Raw genomic sequence first — 17,032 nt, forward strand, 5'->3', positions numbered from 1 at the left:
TTTGGATGTTAATATAATTGCATATATAGAGGCACCAGATATGTATGTTTCACCGTCAGTTGTGTGTAATTCACCAACTGGATGTCATCGAACATGTCTTTCAAGCAATTTTTTGTTCAAATTTGAAAGTTTCAGCGTGGGAAGAAATTAAGGGGAAAACTTGTTTTTACTAATAATTGTGGTTTGTTTAAAATTTATTTCCCGGAAAAAATGATCGTCCTATGTCTTTTTCGGGTTTGTGTTGAGTGGTTGGGGGGGGGGGGTCGTTTAGGAGAGGTATTTGAGAGGTGGGGGGTTACGAGAGGTTGATGATCGGGGAGGATAGAAGTTGTTGGTGAGTGGGGGGGGGGGTCAGGAGACGTTGTTGAGGGGGGGGGGGGAGAGATTGTTGTGAAGGGGGGAGGGAGTTTACATACATTAATTTTCCTCAATGTGGTCACGCCGTGATCCACCTTTAGCCGCTGATTTGGTCCTGCTTGTTACAGGACCAAGTGCCACGCCGTCCGAAGCGACAATGAGTAAAAGCATGACAGCAGCGCTGTTTTATATCTTTTCAGGTTCAGAACCTGATAGGATTTCCCGCCGTTTTTTATGAATGGGGCGGAGTAAAAAGTTTCTTTTGTGCAGAATCTGTAAAAAAGGATGGACTTTGGATGTTATTATAATTGCATATATAGAGGTACCAGATATGTTTTACAGTCAGTTGTTGGTTATTCATCGAGTGTATGTCTCCTATTAAGCAATATTTTTTTGAAAATGTTAGCTCTGCATGTAAAAAATTAATTGTTCATACATTATTGGGGTTTGCTTAAAATTTATTTCCCGAAAAAAAATGATCGTCAAAGGCCATGTCTTTTTCGGGTTATTGTTATGTGGGAGGGGGAGGGGGTTGTTAAGCGGGAGGGGGTTTTAAATGCACGTTTTTTCAAGTCTCATTCCTCATTGTGGTGGATACGCTGTGATGCACCTTTAGCCGCTAACCTAGTCCTGCTTGATGCAGGACCTAGTGCCACGCCGTCCGAAGCGGTAATGAGCAGTGGCATGAGAGCAGCGCTGATTTATATCTTTTCAGGTTCAAGCAGAATGATGTGCAACCAAGTGGTATTCGTTTATGATGACTGGGTTTGGGAAAAAGGCTTATTTCATGAAATCAGTAATAAAATTATCATTTGTACATTTTCAAAAGTTTAATTACACAAAAATTGGAAAAATATTTATTTCAACAGGTTCGTAATGTAATATCCTATCGATTGGCGTATTTGGATTTTAATTTCATCTATAAATGACAAAGTTACAAGCGTTCAAAACCTAACACTCCTTCACCACATATATTTTTTGATTTGCACCCCAGTATAGTCGACAAAGACGTAGTTCTACGTCAAAAAAAGTGCACATACCTAAATTATCGGTAATCATGGATTACCAGTAATTAACGGTAAAAATTACCTTATTTATTGTAAATAATAGCCAATTTTAAGTAAAAAGTAACGATTTTCATCGGTAAAAAATTCCGATAACTTTTTACCGATAATTTTAGGCAATCGTAGCTAAGAGTGTACCCTATTTTCTGAGGGCTTTTGCACCGGGAGAAAAAAAAATCCTTTTTGCAGTAGTTCCAGTTTTTTCCGCAGGGATAAATTTCCCCTATTCAAAATGTGGTTGTCGGTCTGAAAACAGAACACACGAGAGAAGCAAAAAAGACGCAGTGAAGAAGCGATTTTTCGTTACGCCTTTCGTTCACCCGCTGGAGAAGAAATCTAAGAAAATCTAGTTGCTGTTTTACTAATTTATTGAAAAATTGAGTAACAAAATGTCGACAGAAGTTACGTAAGTATCAGTTTAGTTTAGTTTTTATTATGCACAGGAAATATTGCCATCTTTGGACAGTTTACCGCAAAAGAAATTCGCGTGTTTTCCGGCGTCCATTTTTATCGATCTATGTCGGTGATTAAGCTGTTTTTTACTTTTTCTGGACTCGGATAAGTGCTCTCATAGAGTTTTACACGAAATTTCATTAGAAAATGTTGCGCATAACAGTTGTCTGTAAAATACGAGGATTTAAATTGTAAGGGGAAAGGTTACGGACCTTTGAAGAAAGAACCGACGGCCGACTTCCCCCTTCTCGTATCCATGACATTGTTCATAACCTTTATTTACATCAAGACAATCTAGAACGATCTCGAAAGTAATATTAGACCTCAATTCGAGGGAGAACTTACTACATACTTGTTTTAAGTTGTGTTTATCTAATTAAATTGAGTTTTAAAATATTATCATTTTCCTTCAGTGTTCCACCACCCGCACTTTGGGCCCAGCGAAATGATGTCCTGTATTTGACGTTGAACGTGGAATGTCCGGATCCTACTTTTAAGTAAGTTTCATTATAACCACCCGTTTGTTGGATTTCTTCTTATAAAAAGCATTTGTCCGTAGATTTACAGAAGATACGATGTATTTCAAAGGTGTTGGCTTACCGGAGAAGAAAAACTACGAAGTAACCATCAACTTTTATGGCAAAATCAATCCGGATAAAGTTGTCAGTAAAAACACCAGCCGCTGTATCGAGTTTGTGATCACTAAAGCCGACATGAAGGCATCCTACTGGCCAAAATTGACGAACGATAAGAACAAACCACATTGGTTAAAAGTGGACTTCAACCGGTGGAAGGATGAGGGTTCGGATGACGAAATGAGTAAGTAGCCTTTACGTTGTACGGTCGCTGAAGGAATTTATTTCCTATACCTACTGCTTTCTGAGACCTATTTGTTGTTTTGCAAGCGTGTTCTGCTTCCCGGACTAGGCACTACGTTTCGAACGATTTTTGTTTTCAAATCTTCCTTGATACTCAAAAGTGATATACCTTCTTCACGCCAGGCGCCCATTGATGTGGCATCATAAAACATGTCGGAAGTCGTGTGGCGAACGTCGACATGCTAGAAGATACCACACATCCGCCACATCTGTTGACACCTTGACTAAAGTGTTTACATGGTGGTGGTATCACTTTTCAGGAATTCCATTTCATTTTAACACTGCCAAATGGACTTTGGGACTAAACTTGTGAATTTAGGATTTAAAAGATTTTTTTTTTATAATGCGTTTATTTTTCTAGGCTCATTTGTTGTAGCTTTGCGGAGCCAATATTCATTGATTAGATTACAAAATTACTTCAAACAAACGTTAGTAAAGTGGGGGCCGATTACTCGCGGCTATCTCGAGGTTAGGGGTAACAAATTGTAACAAATGGATGGCAGGATAGGGATTGTGAACACAAGGAGAGCAATGTGTTCTTGATCTCGAACTAAGCGACACTCTGGTGAAAAAGACAAACATTGGGGGTACACCGATGGGTAGCTAACAACTTGGGAGAACACAAGATGACACTAACTACTAAATCCTCAGATCTATCCGTTTTAAAAACACATAAATTAAATTCAAATAGTCGAGATATCGGCTCGCCAAGACATCTCTAACGGGTATCGTTGGTTGTTTTCCTCGGGCCCTGAAGGATGTGGATAACTCAGATCTGGCAACACGGTGTAAAGTACATGACCAAACAACATGCTCGATATCGTGATAATCACTACCACACGCACATCATGTAAAATCTCACAATCAACATTATCATTATTTCAATACCAGCAATGCTGATTTACCGTTCAAATACTCCAAATGTGGATGTTTACACACCCGGTTAAAAACATTGAAGCGGCACATCATTATGAACCATCCTCCGGAAATGGAACAGGAACAAGAGGGTTATCTAGAAAATGTGATTGGATGATACATTGGACGTCGTGGATATAATTGAAATGCAGATTATTTTATCTTTTAATAAACTTGTTTGTTCTATTGTTTTGATTTTTCATATTTTATCAATATCAAAACAATTTATTACTCATTTTGAAAAACGTTTACAATTCAATTTTACATGAACTGAGTAACAATTACTCAGATATGCTGCTTTACCGCATATCAGAACTGAGTGCAAGTTACACTGATTTTGACAAATGCTAGCATTTCACAAAAGTGTGTAACTATAGGTTTACTCACTTTAGAGTAGTTCCACATTTTTACCGAAAGAGAGTAGATTTTTACTCACTTTTGAGTAACATTGAAGGAGCGTGTTCGGTAATCTAAACTTTGCGTATATACTTCGATGAACGTACCCCTTTCTAGTCGAAATTCTAGTACTACACTATGTTTGTAGCTTGGGACCGAAGATTTTTTTTAATCTTAATTTTAGAGATTTTTAGCCTTAGGCTAGTTCATCTCTTGTTGGGACCGAAGAGAGTATCAGAGCTGAGCCAAAAAGTTGAGCACGTTTCTTCGGCACCTTGTGGTCTTAGAGTTACCTCTATGGTATTAGCTTTCTCATGCATTCTTACACGGTTATACCAACAATCAATACGAAACTAACGATTTTAAATTGGCTCACTACTTGACTAGCCTATTGGTCCCAAGCAAATCGATTAACGTATCCCATTCTACTATAAATTCCAGTACTACACTATGTTTGTTTTGATTCGCTATGAAAGTTTGACAGATAAAATGAGGGGTGATTTGATTTTCCTATGTTTCGAGGGGTGAATCGATTAGCTTGAGACCGAAGATAGTACCAGAGCTGAGCCAAAAAGTTGAGCACGTTTCTTCTGGACCTACTAGTCTTAGAGTTACCTCTATGGTTATACCAACCGGTGAGAACTAACGATTTTAAATTGGCTCACTTCTTGACTAGCCTATTGATCCCAAGCAAATCGATTAACGTACCCCATTCTAGTCGAAATTCTAGTACTACACTATGTTTGTTTTGATTCGCTATGAAAGTTTGACAGATAAAATGAGGGGTTCGCAGATGTTTCGAGGTGTGCATCGATTAGCTTGGGACCGAAGAGAGTACCAGAGCTGAGCCAAAAAGTTCAGCACGTTTTTTCAGGTCCTTCTCTGCCCATAATCGCAAGTCAGTCCCATCTGTAAACACTAGAAATGAGGAAACGGCGTTCAAAGATTTTTCAAGTTTTCTAATTTGACATTTATTTTGAAGGGATAAATTTAAAAATAAACGTACAATGTGATAGAATGCATCTATGTTTACCCAAAAATATTAGAAAAATATCGTGAAATTTTTATTTTATGGCCAAAATCTGAGTGGGACTGACTTGCGATTACATTTAACGTCAATGAGAAAAATAACCGCAAGTCAGTCACAATTCCATGACGATGCTGCATAAGTTTAGCACAGTATTGAACAGTAGAAAGATACCATGGTCCCATAGAACGTTATTGAACGTTTCTGGATTTGTTCCGCTGGTTCCAGAGCAATGGCCGGAACATATTCCGATGAGTATGGGTCTTCATCATTCTCCCTGACTACATAGGTTCCTTCAATATCGAGTTAGGGAGAGACGCATTTCGCGCCAAATCGTATTCGGAGCTGGCAGCACCCTCTCAGATTTCAATGAAACTTTCTAGATGTGTGGACCTTGACTAAATATGCCACTTTGCATACTTAGTTTTTCCAAAATTTATCTAGACTAACATTTGAGAAGGGCCAAACTTTTTCTGCCGATTTTTTTCAAAAAAATATTATGGAAAAATGACAACTCCTACAAAAATGTGTTGTATGGATGACTTTTAGGAAATGTTCCAAGTTATCGAAAAAAAAATACTGAAAAAAATTTCGTTTGAGACCTACACTGAAAAAAATCGATTTTTAAAATTTCAAGTCGATTTAAAAAAAATGGCCATGTTTGATTTGGATGAAACTTTGCCTCAAGATAGGTAATTATGTTTACTACCAATCGTCCATACATTGCGAGATGGGCACTTTTAAGGAAAAAAAGTTTTTCTTACAAAAACTTTTTCATGTCTGAACTGATTTTTTAACGTACCATTTTTACACAAAACTAAACCAGTGAAGCTCAAAATCATCTCAGAATCCAATGAAGCTCAATTTGCGATTCAATTTTGTCTAATCAGCACTTAAGTTCACTTTGATTAATCGAGAATTTCATATGAAAAGGGCTCATGATGCATTTCTCGCCAAATCGTATTTGGAATTGGCAGCACCCTCTCAGAGTTCAATAAAATTATTTGGACATATAGACCTTGTCAAAAAAAAATATCATTCCCTTATTCTGTTGTCTACTACTGATGTAAAATTTGATAATATGTGAGAGAAAAAAGACAAGATTTTTCATATATCATTTATTTATATATTTTCAATGTTTTAAACCTATTTTCATAGGTACATGCTATTTTTTCCTTTTTCCAATCAGGTTAAATATTTTTGGTTCATCTTCTGAATTAGAATACCTTTTTGCCGCTACTTTGTCACCAGTTATAGGTACAAAACTGTGGAATTTCTGTGTGCCAGATATTGTCTTTGTGCTGTTATATAGTTCTTCGAGTTCTTCTGACATTTCGATGTACTGTACAGTGAATATGTACTCGAAACGTAGTTTTGTGATATTATTATCTGTTTGTTCAACTGCCCAGTTATATAATTCTCGTGGAGTTGTTATGGTGTTTCCATAATCTCGAGCAAGACTATCTCTCTTTGCCATTCGCTTGAGAGTGCCACCAATGGCATCACAGGGACCTTTTCCATGACACGTTGCAAAAAAATGCCATTCTGCTTCTAATCCATGCTTTGACTGAAATCTACACAGACTAGCAAAGTTTATTTTTTTATTTTTGTATTGTGATGCAGCCCCATCTGACATAAAAGTAATTTTAGAAAAATCTATCGATTGTTTAATAAAATCTATCATTTTTGAGATGAACAACTGAACTGCAACTGTATCGTAAGTCATTACTTCTGATATGATAATGAAGCTAACATTTTCAAGTTTATTGTCTTTCCTATAATAAACTTCAAATGGATGTATTGTTGCTTGAGAATTATCCAAAATCCAAAAATCACAAATTACTAGAATTTCGCCTTCTTTTTCATTTCTTAGAAAAGATGACAGTTGTTTGTAAATAAAGTCATGAGTTATTTATGAATAAGATACGGAACAAATTCATCAACAGGCTTGATAATCGTTTCCAAATTACAACGATCAGTATTCAGCCACTGTTGAATCACAACATCTTGTTTGTCATTTGATTCTAATAGCAAAGTAAGTTCCTCTTCAATATGTTCATTGGAAGCACACTTTTTGCAAGTACGGAAAAAGCAATCAGTTGTTCTAGTAGAAATATTACAAAGCATTTTTTCTATTATTGCATCTTGTGACATAATTCTTAAACTGTTGATCATTAATTTTACATTTTCATGAATTGTACAAATACATACATTATGTATACCAGTAGAATCAAGCAAAATGCAATGTTTTGGTCGCAATTGGGTAAATACAGTGAAACCAATATTAATATCTTTATATTCATCAACATGTACGCTTCTTTGAGGGACATAATTAACAGGCGTTTTTGAACGTGTTCTTTTCGTCCATTTCTAAACTCGGAAACAAAATCATTTGTTCCGGGCATAGGTCTACTACCCTGCTCATTAACAGTGTTAGGTATATAATGTTAATGGTTTAGGTATAAATAACAGAAGGGCATATAGAATTATGATGCGATACGTTGACTTCCCAAATCGTTGTTGATTCGAAAGAAGATCTCAATTTAAATTTTATTCATACCTAATTCTTTATGGATAATTTTAGCTAAGAATGTTAAATTGCTATAGAAGTATCGGATTTTGCCTCAGTAGTAGACAATATAATCAATTATATTATTTTCTAATGACATAAGCCCTTTTCATATGGAATTCTCGATTAATCCAAGTGATTAGTTGCTGATTAGACAAAATTGAATCACACATGGAGCTTCATTGGGTTCTGGGATGATGTTGAGCTTCACTGGTTTAGTTTTGTGTAAAAATGGTACGTTAAAAAAATCAGTTCAGACATGAAAAAGTTTTTGTAAGAAAAACTTTTTTTCCTTAAAAGTGCCCATCTCGCGATGTATGGACGGATGGTAGTAAACATAATTACCTATCTTGAGACAAAGTTTCATCCAAATCAAACATGGCCATTTTTTTTAAATCGACTTGAAATTTTAAAAATCGATTTTTTTCAGTGTAGATCTCAAATGAAATTTATTTCAGTATTTTTTCTATAATTTGGTCAATTTCCTAAAAGTCATCAATACAACATATTTTTGTTGGAGTTGTCATTTTTCCATAATATTTTTTTGAAAAAAATCGGCAGAAAAAGTTTGGCCCTTCTCAAATGTTAGTCTAGATAAATTTTGGAAAAATTGAGTATGCAAAAGTGCTTATTTAGTCAAAGTCTACACATCCAGAAAATTTTATTGAAATCTGAGAGGCTGCTGCCAGCTTCGATTCGATTTGGCGCGAAATGCGTCGAGAGTTGACTGCAGTATACAGGTCGGACTAGATTATTGGTATTTTTTTTCCATTTCGATCATTCTGTTGTGTGTGTGTGTGTGTTTTTTTTTTTTTTTTTTTTTTTATATAGTAAGGTTTACGAAAGTTTCAAGAAGCCTGGCCTGTAGTGAAGTTGGCACGGTGTGGTATCCACTAGTTTCCTAGTGCAGCTCCACTAAAACCCATTCCTTACTCTCTCCTCTGCCTGGATCCCCCCGGGACCACTGTGAAGCGACTACTTCGGGGGGTGGCTGTTCTCATGCACTTGTCGTACTCTCAGCGCTAGCTGACGTTGCTAGATCGCTGCTCTTCTCTCCATTTACGCTGCAGCTCCGACATAATCTGCGTGACTGCCCTGCTGACGGCATTCCAAGTGCCATCCTCTCGACACATTTCAACGACGACATTCTCCACGTTAAGGACGGGCATCTCCGTTCGCACTGCCTTGAACCTTGGACAGTCGAAGACCACATGCCCCGGCGTTTCATCGACGTTGCCACACTCCGGACAGAGGGGTGACGCTGCGTGTCCGAACCGATGCAGGTATTTCCTGAAGCTTAAATGCTTTTTCCGATTGAAAGTTGTTGGGTTTTCATGCTTGAATCGAAAGTACCTGATGACGGCAAACGGTTTCTGGGCAAATGCTTCCTCGCAATACCGGTGATGAGATCCGACTTGAGCTTGGTTTTTGGTGACATGATTTTCTTTTTTGGTTCTGCTTGCTACGGCAATCAAATGGAAACTAATAAATTGTGTGATCCCTCTCCGCTCATATATCCTCCTATTGAATTCTAGAATCTTCGAAACAAATGTTATCAAGTGATTTGCAACAAAGTATGTGATTTGTATTTATAGATTTCAATGATAGTTTGATTTGCTGGTGGGGACATACTGCAAGTATTGAAATTCTGAACTTTTCTTTCCACAGTAAATCACAAATAACTTTTTAACGGTTAAAAATGAGGTTAAAGTGCGATAGCTCTACTGCGGATTCAGCAACCCATTTCAGAATGCCTGTTAATTCACGTCCATTCCGAGGTAACTTTCACACACAATAAGCCCCGCATGTAAACACTACCGTTATCATATGAATAATGGTAATGCAAACACACTTCCAGATTTCGAAATGTGATGTTTCGAAATCTGGCGCGTATTTACTAACATATGGAAATATGCATTTATGATTGATTATAATTCAGGTGGATCTCACCAAATTCTGCCTCCGAAAAAGCACCGGCTTGTTCACTCGCGGTAATCGAAAAAAAATTTCCGCGTTGTTTTTACAACCTAACACGACATTTTGAATCACATGCGAAGTTTTTCATTTGCACCGAATTTTTGTCTGACACCTCATTCGCGTGCATCCTCCGGAAGGCAGAACGCCAGCACCAAGAAAAGAAAGAAAAAAAATACCCGGTCAAACTCTTCTTTGGCGGCAGGCAAGCACCAAAAATATGCGAAATAAAAAAGCGACCAACGCGACACAACAGCAACACAGCTACTCGAAACAAATTCTTGTCCCAGATTTTTCACGTTAATTACAATACTACTAAAAAAACTTCTTAAAACGTGATAGATCTTAATTTACATATATCCACACGTGAAAACCAATATTTTTTTGATTTGGTACAATTAAAAAAAGATGCGGAAAACAGATGAAATCAACGCCAGCGAAAACCTTCAATTTCGATCATTCTGTTGTACCGATAATGTAATTACACTTTTTGCACACACTTATACTCTTCAACAAGACAAAAATATCCGAAATTCGTTCGAAATTGCCGAAGGTACTGCAAAAATAGTAATAAATATGTTTTTGTGTTGGGATACAAATATTTAAAACAGTTAAACCTCTTGCGGTCGCTAAAGCAACATAACGGTTAATTAATTCTAAAAATACTCTATAAATATAAACATGTACTTTGTTTGCAGACGAGGGTGACAACCAGATGGCGCTGGAAGATATGCTCCGAATGAAGAGCGATAGCAAACTGTCCTTCGATGATCTCGATGACGATCAGGAGGATTCAGACGACGAAGCGATGCCTGGTTTGACCGAAGACAAGGACGAGAAGGAAGAGGAAGAGAAAAAGTAATGGGGAAATCCGTATTGAAAGCTTCCCTTTTGGTGTGAGCCTCTGTTCATAAAGCTCGAGACAGTTCGATAAGAAAAGGCCAAGCAGTCAGAAATAACCATTGAAGTGTGTAATTTTATTTAAGACATAAGGAGGGATAGTAATAAAAAAACAGAAAATAGCCCGTAAGAAATGTTTGAAGGCGTTGTTTCGTACAGCATTTGAAATTCATGATGAGGGTAAGACATTTCAAACTAAGTCTCTGAGAAAAAAAAACAACCGAGACAGTAGAAACGAGAGGTTCGTTTCGAATCCTACACTTATTTGTTCTCTCATTTGCATTGGTTTAATTTTCTGTTTTACTTGAAATAAGAAAATAAACATACATACATTACAATAGCAGCTGTGTTTTCTATTTTTATTGTGGTTGAGAAAAATTGTCTAAACAAATGAATTCGGGGCAGTGGTGTAAGCGGTCATAGTACTCTACTTATTTTCTGTGATAAACCGTTTCCTTTCCTTCCAGGCCAGTGACAAGGCCTATACCAACAGCAGCGTTTGACAGTAGGCAGCATGTCCCGGGCTAAAATAATTTATTTTGCTGTTCTGGGCCCGTTGTCACTGTATAACATGTTGCCTACGCGCCTGCCACTGGGCTGTTTCCTTCTGACTCGCACAACACACTGCCACTTCGGGGAGTTAATCACTGCGTTTTCTAGGGAGTTAATCTCGGGCACTATTGCGATTTGAGGCACTAAATTATCATCACAGTTTTGTTATTGTATGTTTTCCGGTAGCAGATAATGGCCTCCTGGAAAAAGCGAAGTGGAACCAGAGCCCGAGGTTCTGGATCGTATCACCTTAAAACAATTTCTATGTAAAGATCCCTTCAGACCGATCGCGTTGGTCATAGTGGTCTTTGGTTTTTTGTTCATGATTCCGTTATAAAAAATCTGGGACTTTGAACAGTTAACTAAAGTACTCGTAAAGTAATCCAAAAATCCTGTAAAAATACTAACTCCTGTAAAAAAATTAAAGGGTTGTGTCCTAGACACGACCGCAGTATGACGTAGAACCTATCTGTCTAGCTCTATCTATGATGCAGGATATATGCATTTAGCACAGATAAACAGACATAACTCTCGCAAGTAGTTTTTTTTTTTTTTTTTTTTCCGTCGGTCTTGTTTTCCGTGCTGAGCACCAATGCTACCGACGTGCCAGGAAGGTAGCTCCCACACCTGGACCCTACCTATCGACCCATCAACTCATGAACCGGGGACCAACGGCTTTACTTCCCATCCGAAGGAAGGCGTGATCAGAGATGTTATGCCTCAGAACATCCCGGCGGCGCCGACTGGGATTGAACCCAGGCCTGCTGGGGTGAGAGGTAATCACGCTTACCACTACACCACCGGCGCCGTTAGCTCTCGCAAGTAGTTCATCGAACAAGCATGTAACGGTCAATTTAAACGTATCGTGGTTGGTAGTACCGCCACTTGTGGCGCGCATAGTCAGTTCCCTTGCGTTTGACGTTTACACACTACCGCCATCTGTTCAGCGTACTACCCACCACAGTGTACTCAACAGATGGCGGTAATGTTTTAGCGACGTTGTTTTAAAGTGAGGAATATTCAATGTGTTATGTCTGTTTGTCTGTGCATTTAGGTTAACATCCGTTCATATTCTGCACAAAACATACTTTCTAAGCACCACAACTGACAGGATTTCTCGCCATTTTATTATGAATGGGGGCGGGGCAGAACGTTTCTTTTGTGCAGAATATGTAAAAAAGGATGGACTTTGGATGTTAATATAATTGCATATATAGAGGTACCAGTTATGTTTTACCGTCAGTTGTGTGTAATTCACCAACTTAATATAATTGAATATGTCTTTCAAGCAATTTTTGTTAAAGTTTGAAAGTTTTGGTGTGGGAAGAAATTAAGGGAAAAAGTTCTGTTTTTACTAATGATTGTGATTTGTTTAAAATATATTTCCCGGAAAAAAGAGATCGTCATAGTCTACGTCTTTTTCGGGTTATTGTTGAGGGGGGTGGTAGGAGAGGTTGTTGATGGGGGGAGGGGTAGGAAAGGTTGATGAATGGGGTGGGGGGGGGGGGTAGGAGAGATTGTTGTGAAGGGGGGAGGGGGAGGGGTTAATGTGAAAGGCGGAGGGGGTTTACATATATTACTTTTCCTCATTGTGGTCACGCCGCGATCCACCTTTAGCCGCTGATTTGGTCCTGCTTACTGCAGGACCAAGTGCCACGCCGTCCGAAGTGACAATGAGCAAAAGCAATTCAATTCAATTTTTTTTTTCAATTCAAATGATCTTTATTTCTTGTGTTTGTTTGGTTTACATGTATGGATTATCAAGTGACACAGATGCGTCTTTTCAACTTTAGTACATTTGAAATTTTTAATTATTATTTACAGTTCCTAGTCCTATCAGGCCTGTTATTAGAGTATGACCACCTTGGTGGGATTGGTTTGTTTTGAATTTGAAAGAGGAGACTACTTATAACTACTATTTACAACAACAATTAACCTGTAACTACTATATACACCTAACCTACTATATACAAATTGCTTATCAAAGCATGTTCTGATGTAATGCATTTCTGCATAAACCTAGTCTTAATGTCATCAATTTTGAAATCTAATTTTGGAATGTTCGCCTCTTGGTGGAGGTCTGAAATTCTTGTGTCAAAGGGACGATCAAGGATCATCCTAAGCACTCTGTTCTGAGCAACCTGGATTTTGTTCCTGTGAGTCTGAGCACATGATTCCCACACCGGAGCTGCGTAGAGGATCGCAGGTGCTATGATTTGTTTGTAGACAGCCAGTTTGTTCACCCTTGAGAGGCGGGATCTACGACAAATCAGCGGATACAGAGACCTAACCAAGGTGGAACACTTGATTACGGTTTTCTCCACATGCGAGCGGAATAGGAGCTTTTCGTCAAACAACATCCCGAGATAGGTTACTTCGGCGGACCACTCAACCCTTGTGCCATCCATGATTACAGTACAAGAGGGAGCTGGTTTTAGTTTGGAAGATTGCCGATGGAGGAACATTATTGTTTGGGTTTTGGAAGCATTGATTTTGATTTTCCACGTGGTGGCATAATCAGCAAAGGCGTCAAGGCATCGTTGAAGCTTGTTTGTTATTTCACGAGGCATCCTTCCCTTGACGGTAAAAGCAGTATCATCTGCGAACAGAAATAACACGCAACCGTTACCCAAGGGAGGAATGTCGGAAGTGTAGATGCTGTATAGCAAAGGGCCCAACAGACTTCCTTGCGGAACACCTGCTGGGATGGAAAATGTGCTTGAATTGCAACCATTCAACGATACCCTGAACGACCTTTGCTGAAGGTAGTTACGGGTGATTTTAACAAGATGCAAAGGAAAGTTGAAGTTACAAAGCTTGTATACAAGCCAATTGTGCCAGACATTATCAAACGCTTTCTCAACGTCTAGCTAGTTAGTTAGTTTAAATGATCTTTATTTTAGTTTAACTTGGACGATTACCATATAAATTTTTACTAAGTGATTTAATTGCTTTCTTCATCTTTAGGTATGGGCAAAATTCAAAATTTGTTTTACAGAATTAGTCCTAGACTTAGTACACGGTCGACCACCTTGGTGGGATTGGTTTGTTTTGTTTTTAGAATTTGAAGAGAAACTACTTAATACTACTATTTACAGCTTAAAACTAACCTACTCTACTATATACACTTAACCTACTATGTACAAATTGCTTATTAAAGCATGTTCAGAAAGATTGCATTTTTGAATAAATTTAGTTGTCATATCATCAATTTTGGAATCTACTTTGGGAATTTCTGCCTCTTGATGGAGGTCTGCTATTCTTGTGTCGAATGGACGATCTAGGATCATCCTCAACACTCTATTCTGTGCAACCTGGATTTTGTTCCTGTGGGTCTGAGCGCACGATTCCCACACCGGGGCGGCATAGAAGATCGCGGGGGCTATGATCTGTTTGTAAACAGCCAGTTTGTTTTGCCTTGAGAGGCGGGATCTGCGGCAAATGAGCGGATACAAACACCTAACCAAGGCGGAGCACTTAACTAGGGTTTTCTCTATGTGCGAGCGGAACAGGAGCTTCTCATCGAACAACATCCCGAGATAAGTAACATCAGTGGACCACTCGACCCTTGTACCATCCATTATTACGGTACAGGAGGGAGACGGTTTAAGTTTTAATGATTGTCTGTGAAGGAACATGATCGCTTGGGTTTTCGAGGCGTTGATTTTGATTTTCCACGTGGTGGCATAATCAGTAAAGGTGTCAAGGCATCGTTGGAGCTTGTTCGTAATTTCACGAGGCATCCTACCCTTGACGGCTATCGCGGTGTCATCTGCAAACAGAAAGAACACGCAACCGTCTCCTAGAGGAGGGATGTCCGACGTGTAGATGCTGTAAAGCAGTGGTCCCAGCAGACTCCCTTGCGGAACACCTGCTGGGATCGGAAATTGTCCCGAAAGGGAACTATTCAACGACACCCTGAACGACCTTTGCTGGAGATAGTTACGGGTGATTTTCACAAGGTATGGTGGAAAGTTGGAGTTACAAAGCTTGTATATAAGTCCGTCGTGCCAGACATTGTCAAACGCCTTTTCGACGTCTAACAAGGCCATGGCTGTGGACTTGGATACAGCTTTGTTACTCCGGATGTTATTCATCACCCGCACTAGCTGATGATTGGTGGAATGCCCCTTACGGAACCCGAACTGTTCCGGAAGAAGAATGTCATGTTCCTCCACAAACTTGTTTAGTCGGCTGAGGATCAATTTTTCGAACAGCTTGCTCAGCGCTGAGAGCAGGCTAATCGGTCTGTAGCTTGACGGTAGTGAAGGGTCTTTCCCAGGTTTGCGGATCGGGATGATTTTTGCCACCTTCCAGATGCTTGGAAAGTAGTGCAGCTCCAAGCATCTGTTGAGGATGGCAGCCAGCAGCGAGTGCACCCTCGCGCTGAGATTTTTCAACTCTAGGTTGAATATTCCGTCAAACCCGGGAGCCTTCATGTTCGTACTGTGTTTCAGCGCTGAGCAAATTTGTTCCTCTGTAATCCGTTCTTCTGGAGGGACGGCACAAGGGGAGGCATCTAACGTCTGGACGCACTGCACAACCTGGTTCTCGAGTGGACTTGGGATTGTAGAGCCAAGCAAATGCGACTGGGCAATGTGCTCCCCAATTGCATTGGCCTTCTCTTCGTTGGTGATAAGCCGTTCGTCATTGACTCTAAGTGGTGGAATGGGCTTGGGGTGAGACTTCAGCACCTTGGCAACCTTCCAGAATGGTCTGGAACGGTCGTCCAGGTTCTGAACGAGCCGCCCGAAACTCTCGTTCCGGATTGAGACCATTCTGGAAGCGATCTGCCGATTCAGATCGACCATTTCGTATTTACGCTGCAGATCCCCAGTCCGCTGAAACTGGCGTCTACGAACATTTCTGAGCCGAATCAAGAGTTTGGTGTGGGAATCAATTGCTTGAAACTTACCCCTCACAGGAACTCGTCGAACGCACTCTTCGTCAGCCACGGATATGGCTTGATGGAGACCCTCCAGGGCCCGGTCGATGTCATCCACTGTGTCGAGCGGTGGGTTGTCGTCGATGTGGCGGTCGACCACGCGTCGAAACTGGACCCAGTTGACTCGATGGTAGTCCTTCCGCTGGCACGGTGCAGGGGCCACGTTGTAGCCCAGCTCGGTCAGCACCGGTTGGTGGTCCGAACTCAGGTCGTTGACGGCAACCGGCTTGGCTAATCTGGTGTTTGCCAAGAACAGGTCCAGCGTCGATGGGTTGCCCGTCGGTGATGTGAAGGTTGGTTCGTCCGGAAACCAGACGGAATAGAGACCATGCTGGGAATGGTCGAATAGCAGGCGGCCGTTCTGGTTCTGCTGGTAGTTCCGCCAGGCCTCGTGCCGGGCGTTCAGGTCCCCTCCGATTACGAAGCGGGCATTGGTGCGGGTTATGATGGCAAGGTCGTTCTTGAACTGCTGTGCTGTACCATTGCTAACGGTACATTGCCGGGGGCAGTAGACAACGATGAACCGGACGTTTCCGGTCGATGTTTCCACCTCAACGCCGACGGCCTCGATGATGGAAGTGCGGTAGTGGGGTAGGGTGCAGTACTTGATGCCTTTCTTGATGATGACCGCGACACCGCCCCCCCTGGAGCTGGTGCGATCAAGCCGGACAATGCTGTGGTCGGGCAGCCAGAAGCTGTCACCGGTCTTGAGGTGGGTCTCGGTGAGAAGGCCCACGTCGATGTCGTGCTTGCGGAGGAAGTCTGCAAGCTCAATGTTTTTCGCCCCTACGGAGCGAGCGTTCCAGTTGGCGATCTTTATGGGTTCACGGTCCATAATTAGCGACGAAGGAGATGATAGCTTGGAGCTGTTGTGTTCTTGTTGCGCAGGTGCGCTTGATGATGATGGCCTGGGCCAACAGTGTGACGATCTCATCCGTTGACAGCGGAGAATCGTCTGTAGCTTCACCGGTTGTACCGGCCAATCCCGGAGCAGGGGGATCC

General features: G+C 40.4%; 1 protein-coding gene across 1 annotated transcript; it reads left to right on the top strand.

Annotated features, from left to right (window-relative positions):
• The first annotated feature begins 1,677 nt into the window (after positions 1-1,677).
• p23 lies at positions 1,678-10,862 on the top strand. The gene is made up of 4 exons (XM_065234937.1): positions 1,678-1,827; positions 2,288-2,371; positions 2,434-2,693; positions 10,332-10,862. The coding sequence occupies exons 1-4, from the start codon at positions 1,811-1,813 to the stop codon at positions 10,493-10,495; spliced, it is 525 nt and encodes a 174-aa protein (XP_065091009.1). The 5' UTR covers positions 1,678-1,810; the 3' UTR covers positions 10,496-10,862.
• Positions 10,863-17,032: the final 6,170 nt, after the last annotated feature.

This window comes from Ochlerotatus camptorhynchus, unplaced genomic scaffold (genome assembly GCF_037179485.1).
Source record: "Ochlerotatus camptorhynchus isolate MF236.1 unplaced genomic scaffold, CSIRO-AGI_Acam_v1.1 ptg000447l, whole genome shotgun sequence".
In the NCBI taxonomy this organism is placed as follows: Eukaryota; Metazoa; Arthropoda; class Insecta; order Diptera; family Culicidae; genus Ochlerotatus; species Ochlerotatus camptorhynchus.

Coding starts and splice junctions, on each gene's coding strand:
- p23 (XM_065234937.1), top strand. Junction 2,372..2,433: donor TGTCCGGATCCTACTTTTAA/GTAAGTTTCATT, acceptor ATTTGTCCGTAG/ATTTACAGAAGATACGATGT. Junction 2,694..10,331: donor GGGTTCGGATGACGAAATGA/GTAAGTAGCCTT, acceptor CTTTGTTTGCAG/ACGAGGGTGACAACCAGATG.